The sequence below is a fragment of the Ipomoea triloba genome, chromosome 5 (assembly GCF_003576645.1).
Source record: "Ipomoea triloba cultivar NCNSP0323 chromosome 5, ASM357664v1".
Lineage (NCBI taxonomy): Eukaryota > Viridiplantae > Streptophyta > Magnoliopsida > Solanales > Convolvulaceae > Ipomoea > Ipomoea triloba.
In genome coordinates this window covers 24,725,814-24,738,765 of record NC_044920.1, presented here as the reverse complement: position 1 = coordinate 24,738,765, position 12,952 = coordinate 24,725,814, and the positions used below count along the sequence as shown (strand labels likewise).

At 34.9% G+C, this 12,952-nt stretch overlaps 1 protein-coding gene across 1 annotated transcript; it reads left to right on the top strand.

The window, feature by feature from the left end:
• Positions 1-2,427: 2,427 nt before the first annotated feature.
• Positions 2,428-5,481, top strand: LOC116020616 (histone-binding protein N1/N2). The gene is made up of 6 exons (XM_031261087.1): positions 2,428-2,783; positions 3,252-3,529; positions 3,958-4,137; positions 4,253-4,343; positions 4,457-4,715; positions 4,799-5,481. Exons 1-6 carry the CDS (start codon positions 2,533-2,535, stop codon positions 5,126-5,128), a joined length of 1,389 nt encoding a protein of 462 aa, XP_031116947.1. The 5' UTR covers positions 2,428-2,532; the 3' UTR covers positions 5,129-5,481.
• The last annotated feature ends 7,471 nt before the right edge of the window (positions 5,482-12,952 follow it).

Sequence of the window (12,952 nt, the reverse complement as noted above, 5' to 3'; positions counted from 1 at the left end):
AAAGAGATTATCAAAGCATGAGAAGACCAAAAATACCCCTGTTTAGGACGGTCATTTGACGAAAATTTTAACGATGGACTAAAAGTGGTAAGGACTAAATAAGACTGGCTGCAATGTGGCAAAAAATTAATGAAGTGGACTAAAATTGGCAATGCCCCAATAACAATAGCACCAAAAATGGAAATGACTCCTTTTTTTTTTTAACAATAGCAACTTCCATTAACTTAAATCCAAAGCCAATACCTTACAAATGATAGGAGGAGGGTTGTAAAACCACTCCGAGCAATCAGGCGAAGAACTAGACTACCTAGCCAGTACATTGGCAGTTTGGTTCGCTAACCTTTTGGTAAAAGAAATAAACACATTACAGAAATCTTGCAACATGTGTTTAATATCATTAACAATGAGATGAAAAGAAGACACTCATCCTCCTTTGGATTTCAGGCATTGGATCACTTGAAGAGAATATGACTCCACCTGAACAGTATCCATGGTTTGTGTTTTAAGCCAGCTTAGCGCTTCCCAGATGGCAACTGCTTCAGCTACGCTTGGAGTGAAATTGCCTCTCCATTGGGCTCCTCGTGCCACAATGAAATTTCCTTCCTCATCTCGTATAACACTACCCAGACTCATTATCACTGCGTGCTTGTTAATTGATGCGTCAACATTCATTTTAAGCATTCCCTCTTTCAGTCTCGTCCACTTTTTATTCGGGATAGGAGGCGCATGATTAGAAAAAACATGTAGTGTCGTGGCTTCACTCCACTCACTAAGGAAACACTTCGCTTTTCTGATGAGTTGATACCTATGGAGGAGAGATGCATTGTTCCATGACTTTTCATTTCTTTGTCTCTATCTCCCAGCATATAAGCACAAACAGGCATTGATTGTTTTTCTCCAACTTAGCAAATTTTGGTTAACCCATTTCGGGAAAGGGATCCCTACTGAATCACACACTTGTAGTCTCGAATGTCTCCAAACCTCCTTGGCGTAGTCACAATTCACAAGAAGATGATTAATCGATTATTTCAACTTTTCGTGAATCGGGCACATGGCAACACAATCAACTTTTCTTTTTCGCAAGTCCCTAGTCGATAAACAATTTGTACACGCCTGCAAGAGAAAGATCTTTACCTTTGGAGGAATACGCAGATGTCATATCGTGTTCCATGGGTGGGAATCTGATACCTATAGTTCATCTCTAATCACTCTGTAACAGCTCTTCACTGTAAAACACCCATGGGTGGGAATCTGATACCTTGTCACACGACTGCTGCTTAGCCAGGGGAATGCTCATGATTAGATTGGCATCCTGTTGAGAGAACATTATCCTGATTGTCTCCTTGTCCCACCTATTCTCCCTGTCACAATAATATCTGATACATTTATTTCCTCCATCATTGGGTATGGGAATTAACATACTCTTGTGTTTGAATTATCTGGTAGCCAATCATCCCTCCAGATACTGACTTGAGAACCACTGACCACACGTCATCCGGAATGCTTTATGATGATTTTCTGAGTGTGGATCAACTACTCCAAATAAATGAAGGGTTTGAGCCCAGCTTTGCCTCCAAAAATGATGACTCAAGATAGTAACGAGCTTTTAAAATTCATGATGCTAACGAAGATGGGTTGTTTTAAAAAAATCGCATGAAATATAATTAATTTGGTAAGTTATAATTTGTTAATAATTAATTACACTATGAAACACCAAACGTGAATACATATATGATTGAAACAACAATCAAATCTCTATTTGAATAAAAAGTTCAATTTGAACTTAAAGAATATATCCTTGATGGTGGTCCGCTTACTAGATTTATTCAATTAGATGAGTTTTATCTTATGAGATGAGAATGCAGCAATAGTAAGTATTAAAAAAAAAATAGGAAAAAGTGTCAAATAGGCCACTGAACTTATCGCTTTTGTGCAATTGGGCCATTGAACTTAAAAAGTGTGCAATTCAACCATCAAACAAGCAAAACTTGTGCAATTAGACCATTTTTACAAAAAATTTTAATTCAATTTGAGTTAAAAACATTTCAATATTGACTCCCAACTAGTATGGTAGAAGAAAATGTCACTCTTAATGCATATATGTTAGTAATATAATTGGATTTTACCAAAAAAAATTTGTAAAAATGGTCCAATTGCACAAATTTTATTTGTTTGATGGTTGAATTGCACACTTTTTAAGTTCAATGGCCCAATTGTACAAAAGCGATAAGTTTAGTGGCCTATTTGACACTTTTTCCAAAAAAATATTATGGGGCAATTTATTATGATGTAAATTTATAGGGAGCGAGTGTAATTTACACATAGGTTAGGGGGAAAGAGAAAATCACAGCACGACGTCGTAAGAGCTAACACGCTCTCTCTCCCCATCTTCATATACGGCCTTCATAGCGGGACAGGGGAGAATCGTATTTTTCTCGACTTCATTTTTTTGCGCCAGAGGGGTTTTCGTTTTGAAAAAGGGGAGGGAAGTAGGGTTTCTTTCTGCTAGGTTTTAGCTGTCGTCTCTCGTCAATGGCGGACGAGGTTGTGAATTCAGAAGGCAAAGGCTCCTCGCCGGAAAGGATTCTGGACACCATGGACGCGGGTGTCAAAACGCTCGGGCGCTCGGACTCTGAGAACAACGAAAATGGTGAGAACTCGTCGAAGCCCTCTGTTGGATCTCTGGAGTACGCGGATTTGCTGACGAAACAAGGGGACAAGGCTTCTAAAGACAAAGATTATGCTGAAGCCACGGAATGCTATAGCCGTGCGCTGGAAATCAGGTTAGGGTTTTGCTATTTTCGTTTTTATTAAATTTAATTAGCTATTCGAATTCCACTCCCATTTCGCCGTTAACAAACCACCAGCTTCAGTTTACATAGAGCTTGTGTCCAGTCATCTGTTACCGATTGCTTTAGTTTTCAACAATCGTTGGTTGTCGTTTGTACGGTTGTGTTCTTCAAGAGGGTTAGGTGATTACAAAGCCGAGTTAAACAAAGTATTGCTATTTCATTAGACCTGAGTTCAGCTTGAAGTGTGATCATTCTTATCTTCTTCGCTTTTTGCTACTATCCTCACTTGAAATCAGTTGCTTTACACGGATTGAATAAATTATTGCATGAGCTTGAAAGGAACGTGTTCACATTCGCTTAGAATGAAATTTCTGTAACCATCACGAGAAGGCTTTAGGAGTCTTTTCTTCATTCTGCATAGTTCTCCTATCTAAGGACCCACACTTGAACATTATCCAGGGCTATGAATCACGGGGAGCTTTCTCCTGAATGTGTACAAGCATACTATAAATTTGGATGTGCATTGTTGTACAAAGCTCAAGAGGAAGCTGATCCCCTGGGTTCTGTGCCTACAAAGGATGAGGAATCTCAACAAAATTCCTGTAAAGATGAACCTGCTAAGAGTGGCATAAGTGCTGAATCCTCTGTTGCAAATCCCACTGAGCAAGGTGGAACTTCAATACAAAATGGAAAAGAAGAAGAAGATGATGAAAATGAAGATGAAGAAGAAGATGATGGTAAGTATTTTGACCTTATTATAGAGTACTTGATAGGTCTTATTTGTTCCTGTTTTATTTTCTAACTAATTTGCAAAGTTTTGTTCCTCTGATAGCAGGTGGATACTTATAAAATTCTTAAGAATAATTAGCTCTTTGAGTATTACAGTATTACTAGTTAGTTTGCTTGATGAAATGCTAGTCCTTTTCCCATTTTGCTAATTAAGTGTCACATTCCTTATGATAATTCCGACTTGTATACTTTTCAATTTTCATTTGATTGCAAGTCTAAACATCCCAGTATCCCTCCAATTCATGCTCTTTTGGCATCATAATTTTGTCTGTGCATGTGATGCATTTATATATGCTTTTTGAATAAGGAAGTAGAGAATTACTGGAGGACCTTTATTTGTAATTGGTAGAGGATGATTTTTCTGTTTTGTTGATAGATGTAACGCCAAGAGATGTTGGGGCCAATGTATGTGAAGTTGAGGAAGAGGACGAATCAGACCTGGATTTGGCATGGAAAATGCTGGATGTTGCTAGGGCGATTGTTGAAAAACAGTCTGGGGACACTATGGAGAAAGTAGACATATTGTCAGCTCTAGCAGAGGTTGCTTTAGAGAGGGGTCTGTATACATTATTTTGGATAGGCTTCTTAATTTTCCTACTTGAGTAGGATATGGACTGTGTCATTTATTTACTCTGTACTCAGTCCTGTGATCCTTGTTTCACTCCTTGCAGAGGATGTTGAAACTTCACTCAATGATTACCTGAAGGCATTATCCATTGTGGAGCGTATAGTGGAACCTGACAGTCGGCATATTGCTGAGCTGTATCCTTTTTTATAAGAATCTTTCTAATTGATTTTGAGGCTCTGGAGAGATGTTAATGTGCTATAAGTTTTATTGATGTTTCTGCAAAATCAATTACTTAACTGGGTAACAGAAACTTCAGGATATGCCTGTGTTTGGAAATTGGTTCTAGGCCCCAGGAGGCCATCCCATACTGTGAAAAAGCTATTTCAGTTTGCAAGTCACGGGTGCAACGGCTCACAAATGACGTAAAGAGTTTACCTGGCCAGACGGTGCCATCAGAGTGTACTGCTGCAGAGTCATCCAATATGTTACAGTCAACTGATTCTTCCCAGGATAATGAAGCAGAAATTGAAACACTGACTGGTCTCTGTAGTGAACTAGAAAAGAAGGCAAGTCTGCCTACTTCTGACTGACTTTATATGTGTCAAGATTCTTTATTGTTTTATGTAACTCTTCATCTTTCCTTTTGCAGCTTGAAGAACTTAACCAGCTTGTCTCCAATCCAACATCTATCCTCCAAGATATCCTTGGAATTGTTGCTGCAAAGGCAAAAGGTGCTGAGAAAAGCTCTGCATCTGTAGCAATGAGCTCTTCACAAGTTGCCGCTGTTAATAGTAGTGGAGATTTTGACTCCCCAACTGCGTCCACCGCCCATACAAATGGTGCATCTGGAGTCACACATCTTGGCGTGGTGGGAAGAGGGGTCAAGCGAGTTAATCTAAACCCAATCACATCAGAGTCTAAGCCGGTGAAAAGACCTTCTCTAGATCCTCCAACTAATGGTGAAGGGAGCACATCCTGAAGCATCTTGCATCCCCGAATCTGCTCGAGCCAACTTTAATTCTCACTACCTCTGGCCAATTCGATGAATTAAAGACATGCTATGGTGGTCGGAAATTTGCTGTTGTGTCTGAGACAATTCATTCCTATATGAATGTACTGCCCTTTTCCTACCTTTACCTCATATAGTTGTATGGTCAAACAGTATTGTGCACTTTACCTGTGTCTCTGCAATATTATTTCTACTTTGTAGTTTTAGGTATGCTGTTATGCTTTGCTCACCATAAACTTCCGTTGTGTATCATGCCCTATTTTATTTTATTTAACATGAATATGCGCACTCTAATGCAATGATGGAGTGACAAGAGTAACCAACTACTTCTGGTTTTGTCTTCTTTGGACGTATGTTGAGGAAGATGCTCTCTCAAGGCATTATTGTCTGCCTCAAAGTTGTGTGCTATTTATTACATGACTTGACGATGTAATGCGGTGAAGAGCATTTTTGGCTTTGTTTTGTCTGTTGTCATTTGGTTTTGTTGTTTAGTCCTTGGCTAAAATCTTGCTTATAGGCTACCTTAAAAACTCTATCATGGATTCTCCCCTACACCAATAAACACACCAACCACTTACAGAATCACTAGGCTAACGTAGCCTCCAGTCAATATACTTTCTGAATTGGACAATTAGGATAACATGCGAAATGCCCAATAATAGTTTAGACCCATAGACGCGTTATTTTTGGATAGAATTTCCTTTTTTTCTTAATCAAATATAGAAGTTATCACAAATCTTTTGGTGCTTGAATCATTTACTATATAAAGATAAGACTGATATCGTGATCAAATTATATCAACATACGAGTGTCAAAATATGCTGAATCTACCTTAAAATGGGTAGTAAGTGGGTGTAATACTCAATTAAGCTGATCACAGAGATTTTCTAATGTGATTTTTTTTTTGTATAAATCTATAGTGATTGCGAAAAAAATACATCAAACCCTAACCTTCCAAAAAATATTTAAGACAAAGGGAGCAAGGAATGACCGGCTGTTGACTCTAAAAATTTGTCAAATTTGATTATTTATCAATTATCAATATTATTATATTTAAATACATTTTGGATAATATTGATATTATCTAATTTGTTAATTAGATAATATCAAAAGAGTTTGAACCTATCAAAATTCTTGTATCCTTCCGCTATAAATAGGACCTCTCATTACTCTTTAATCATCATGGGAAAATCATGTAAACACTCAAGAGACATCCTTAAAAGCTTTGAAGCTTATTTAGATCATGATCCTAAAAATAAAACCCCATGTTCTTGAAAGTAAAGCCTCCTCCATGAATATCATGTCAAATTGCCAATCATGTTCCTCTAGTTGAAGATCAAGTCATTTGAACCCGGGCCCTTTCGAAGAAAGGGCATATAAGTTCGAAGAACAAATATATAAATTCTTTTCTGAAGATCAAACCACTTGAAATCAATGGAGCGTTGAAGAATTGTACCCACACTTTATTTTTTTTTGGTGAGAAGGAGGGACTAGGAGGTCCCGAGACTATAGGCAAAGCCTGAAGCATCCCGTTGGAGAAGGTCCTCACCAGAATTTTAGTACCTACCTGCGACGTTGGAGAAGGTCCTCACCAGAATTTTAGTACCTACGTGCGAAGTCTGCCCCATGTTGGCCAAGAAGTTGGCGCAAGCGTTACCTTCCCGGTAGATGCGGGTTATCTTGATGTTCTAGAACTAGTTCATGAGAAGTTTACAGTCAGCCACTAATCTATTAGGAATCGTGGAGGAGAAGTTTACAGTCCGCCACTAATCTATTAGGAATAGTGGAGGAGAAGTTTACAGTCCGCCACTAATCTATTAGGAATCATGGAGGTGTGACTTGAACTAACCACGACTTCAAAATCCATCTCAGCAGCAACGGTGGTGAAGCCCCGGTTTCTAGCGAGTCTTAGACCCTCCCGGATCCTAGTGTGGGTACAACATCTCTGGTTGGTCCTCTGATTCTTCAACGCTCCATTGATTTCAAGTGGCTTGATCTTCAGAAAAGAACTTATATCTTTGTTCTCCTGAAGGGCCTCAAGTGGCTTGATCTTTAAAAAAGAACTTATATGTCCCTTCTTCTGAAGGGCCTCTTGGTTCAAATGACTTGATCTTCAACTGGAAGAACGACCCTGGTTCAAATGACTTGACCCTGGTTCAAATGACTTGATCTTCAACTGGAAGAACATAATTGATAATTTGACATGATATTCATGGAAGGGCTTTACTTTCAAGATCATGGAGTTTTTGTTTTCAGGATCATAATCTAAATAAGCTTCAAAGCTTTCAAGGAACATCCCGGGTGTCCACATGATTTTCCAAGATGATTAAAGAGTAATGAGAGGTCCTATTTATAGCGGTAGGATACAAGAGTTTTGATAAGTTCAAACTCTTTTGATATTATCTAATTAACAAATTAGATAATATCAATATTATCCAAAATGTATTTAAATATAATAATATTAATAAATAATCAAATTTGACAAATTTTCGGTGTCAACACCGACCAATTGGAGCATAATTTTTCATCCAAAAATGTTCACATTCAAAATTTCTCACCATTTAAGATATTGGCCGAAAACTTTGAACATATCTCAAAAGTAGGAATTTCATTAAATATATGTTGGAAAGTAGTGAGTAAATTTGTGTCATAAAAAAGGGGCTGTGGGCTTGAGTTTCGTAACCTTGCGCAGGGTGCACGAATTAAATTATTTTTAACCGTTGCTCATACTCATGGGGGCCTGTGCACTCTTGTCTCAACATCAACACTACGTGTACTCAACCTTGTTACCGTACAAGTGCACAATGCTCTTTATTACGGATATTATTTTTAAAAGTTTTTCAACTTCACTGAATTATATCTCAAATTTTATAAATTTATTTCATGCTCATGAGAATGTAAGTCAAGTCAATTTAACTTAGAGACTCAACAATAAACTTTACACTACACAATGATTTCAACCGAAATTCAAACTCTCAATGTTTATTACAAGAATCGAACATCCAATATTGTTGTTGTTGTTGTTATTATTATTATTATTATTATATTATATAACTTGAAAATTTCAATTTCGCCTATATCTTGAACCAAAGACCCTACTCTTAGATTTATGATTAGGTAAATTGATCATGTTACTTTCTCGAAATCCATACCAAAATATACTTTTTTTACACACAAAAAGCACAACTTCAATTCAAGATCAAATTGGTGAAACTCCGCTCGAGATTTTAATATCAATAAATTTAAAATATTTAATAATATATATTTATTTATTTATATGAACCACAAATTAATTAATTAATTAATTAATTACAGAGTACAAACATGAAACATCATTTAATGGGAGTTGCGAAAACAGACAAATTTACTGGCACTAAATATAAAAGATTTTGTCCATGGAATTTGGCTTTAATTTTGGCATTTCACTGTCCATTTGTTGACCAGTTAATAGCAGGACTAGGATGCTAATGGTCCTTATAGCCTTATAATTAATTAATTATAAAAATCATGCCTAATTTAATGAATTAATACCCTGCTGTCACTTAATCATCATTTCTAGAAAAAAAAGTAGGTCATATCTTTGGAATAAAAAGTGGTATATGTTCAATTATTTACACACTTTATAATAAATTTATTTTTAAAAAATAATTTTTTATACAATCGCGAACATAACAAATTACATATAAATTGTTATAGAACCACATTAATATTGTCCGTGAATATGAACTAAAAAAATGCAAAAAATTGAAAGCCCTTCTTTTATTTAAGTTCTTCACGATATATATCGACAATATGGCTTATATACCTGACTCGACATTCTTCGAAAACAATTGACTTGAGTTGAATTGAGGGTTTGGTAGAGAATTGGTTATTCAATCTTGTGAGCTAATAATTGGGAATAGAGTCATGAGATAAGATGAATAACCAATCAATGAAAAAGAAGATGAAGCCATTCTGTTTGTAATCCACTAAGGAGAAAATCAATCACATGGTAAATCCTCAAAATCAGTTCTTATTCAGTCAACATGCCTATCAACCTTCTCTTTATGACATTCTTACATGTATCATTATAGCATTTCAAATCCAAATCCTTTTTTTTTTTTTTTTTTAATAATGTCTAAAAAAAGAGAGAAAAGTGAAGATTATAATGGTTCACAGCAAAAGATTGGTTAGTTCTTGATTGTATACAGCAACTACGTTTAAAATCATATTTTTTTCTATGATGTTAGGTGGATGAATAATCAATTACTGTACTAATTCCAGATTTCTTGACAGTGATTGTGAAAAACGAAAAAAAAAGCGTGTTATATATATATATATATATATATATATATATATATATATATATACTTGTTCAAATGTGGCGCCCAGTTCCAATGTGACCGTGCGAATTACACAATTAGGTATGTATAAATGTACCACAACGTGTTCAAAAATGCATTAGGATGAAATGTACAAATGCACCACAACTCTGAGACGTGCGATCATGCACCATTAGTTATGCATAAGTGTACCACGTGTTCATAAATGCATCAGGGTGAAATCTAGAAATGCACCACACCTTTGACCATTTTTGAGCATGTCGTGGTGCATTCTTACATATCTAATGGTGTTTGAGTGCACAACCGCACATGAACCTAACCCTATATATATATATATATATATATATATAGAAATCTGCTCAAATGTGGATGCGCCTTCTCGTGCGACCGGTGCGATTTACACCTCTCAATGTTAAGAAATGCACCACAATGAAAATGCATAAAAACACCTCATAACTCCCATGTTTCTAATTGTGCATTTCTAAATACTGTGTGATGAATTTTTTCATACCTAGTGGTGTGTTTTTGGTGATGTGTACCTAATATTGCATATTTGTTTGGTGCATTTCGTAACATTGAATGATGCATTTCTTAACAATGAGTGGTGTAAATCGCACCGGCCGCACGGGAAGACCCGGCCACACATGAACTCTACTATATATATATATATATATATATATATATATATATATATATTAAAGTGATTTGAAATTTGAAAAAAATGGTGGGTAGAATGTTTAGTTAATGCTCCAACTGTCAACCCATTTAGGACAGTCGGACAGCATTTAATGAATATGAAAGGATGGTACACTCACTTTGGTAGATTTGTTTGTCACACTAATTACTATATATATGTGAAAACAAACATGGCTTCCCACCATGTTTTTGCTTTCAGACCTGACTTCAATGCCATTTATCACTGTCCTCCTTTTATGCTTCCCTCATTCATTAAAATGCATGTCAAAAAGGAAAATGCACCAATTAATTGTGATTATTCTCCCTTCTTTCACCGTGTTAAAGCCTAATGAGAGTATAAAGAATGGTAAGAAGTTATCGATAAAATGATTTAATGAAAGAGGGGTTATTTCCCTGCTCTTGCAAGTCTCATGGTTGCCTTAAAATAGGCTTTAAAATTGAGAATGAATTGTAGTATATATATATATACACACACACATATACATACATACTCCGTTATATAATATAGAGGGTGAGAATGAATTGTAGTATATATATATATATACACACACATATACATACATACTCCGTTATATAATATAGAGGGTAAAAGGTAAAATATTTTGTATATTATATAGACTACCATACTATCCATATTTAGACCATGTCGTATCTAATGTATCCATTAAAAAGTACTTGAAACGATTGCAATATATAAAACTTTCAAAATGAATCAATGTGGCATGTACAAATTAAAAATTGATCGATTTGAGTTGGCCCCAATTTTGCAAATGGGTTTGAACTCGTGGGTTGACAAGGTAAACATGTTATCTCAGCTCGCCAACTCATTTTAATCGTAATATATTAAATAGTGGTTTAAATAAGTGTAATTCAACATATTTTCACAATTCTAGTAATTTAATGATAATGAGTACGTACTAATTATACTCTTAGGCTTGTGTTGAGGTGACCAGGTGGGGACTGAGGAGGATAAAATGGGAAATTTAATTAATTTTTAGTATGAGAATCTAATCTCAAACTAATCTTAAATTGAAACTAATTAATTAACAAAGTGAATTATAATTTTTTAAAACAAAAAAATTAAAGCATAAATGATATCATTTGTACATTATTATATGGTTGATCTTATCAATATGTCATAAGAGTCCCATAATCCATAAATCATTGCTCCCATCAACCAAAACTTTAATGACTTTGATTAAAATAATAGTCAGACAATGGAGGTAAATCAAACGTTAATGATGACGGCAACGTGAAGGCTCAATTATGCCATTACTGCATATTCTAGCTAAGCTAATTGTTCGACAATAGTCAAATGATGTTTTGTAATCCATACCATTTATTAAGATTTTTTAAATAAATAGAAAAGAGATTTGTAATATAGAAAAATTCAGAGCAAAACAATTGCCATTTAAGGATTTTTTAAGGTGTTGATTGACACCAATATTTTTGGTACACGATATAATCATGTATATGATACCTTTAGTTGTACCAAATATTGTTGACACCGATGCTTGCTGATAGTATCCAAATAGCATACATAATCCACTTTATTATCTAAGTTACATACTAGTACCAAATTTAAATTGTAAGGTGAAAAGTGAAAACCATGAATCTTTTTTTTTGCTGTGTCAAAAAAAAATTCTCTATATTTTGAGAAGTTTGTATACGTATGTTTGTTTAGAGAGCTCTCGAGATGTTTTATTGAATTTGAGAGAGTGTAGGGAAGTTTTAGTAAAATCCAAGAATGGAGATATAAATGTAGATTGATCATGTTGATGTCCTATCCAAATCTTTGACCATGGTCATTTACAATAGAGGAATAAGTAATGTGTATGGTAATTGAACATCTTTATGGTGATCAAACAATATGGTAAGATGGCATGATTAATGGAATGAGGGGGTCATTCAAGTCGATTGATTGGCTTTCCTTAATTGCAGAATTATCATTTATTGTCTTTTTTTAATGTGTAACTTCTACCTTAATTATCTTCCAACATTACTTTGACCATGTTAATTTCATGAAATAAATTGTCGATGTCTTTTGAGCCTTCGGGTCTATTAGACCGTTTGGGACTATGTGCACATTTTTTACCATACTTTGTTATTAAAAAAACAAAAACAAAAACAAAAAATCATGTAGAGTCCTTGTAGAATAAGAATTGTATTTATACTAAATATAATTATTTTATGGTATATGACTCGACTTTATAAGACATAAATAACTTGCGCTATCTAAATAATAGCTAATTAAAATTGCACATTTATGTTCATTGATGCATAACATCAAATTAAACTTGACAATTATGATAACATTATATAAAGGACATACTTTATGAGATAAATAAGGTACATGTTGTACCATTCATTCATTGAGGAAAAACAAGATGCATAGCATCAAATTAAATGTGACAAATGCTCAAAACAAATCATATTCTCAATGGTATAAATATTCTATAGCGTGACATGTTTTGATTGATTAATTTATAATTCAAGAATCATCTAATTAAAATTATATTTTTTTCTCATTGAGACTATCTTAAACATTTCATATTCATCGCCCCTATTGTACTCTTTCCTCAACCATTAACTTTGATTCAATAAGCCTTAAGTGAATCATCCCAGAGTTAATAAGTTTCACAATTTACTCCATTAAGGTATTACTACTCACCCAATTTGTTAGGTTGGTTAGTTAGTCTTGTTGATAAGCTCTCTTTTGTCTTGGTTGATCTAAATCAGACCAATAAAGTCACTAACCAAGCTTGACTAGTGTAAT

Coding starts and splice junctions, on each gene's coding strand:
- LOC116020616 (XM_031261087.1), top strand. CDS start 2,533: ATGGCGGACGAGGTTGTGAATTCAGAAGGCAAAGGCTCCTCGCCGGAA. Junction 3,530..3,957: donor AGATGAAGAAGAAGATGATG/GTAAGTATTTTG, acceptor TTTTGTTGATAG/ATGTAACGCCAAGAGATGTT. Junction 4,138..4,252: donor AGAGGTTGCTTTAGAGAGGG/GTCTGTATACAT, acceptor CACTCCTTGCAG/AGGATGTTGAAACTTCACTC.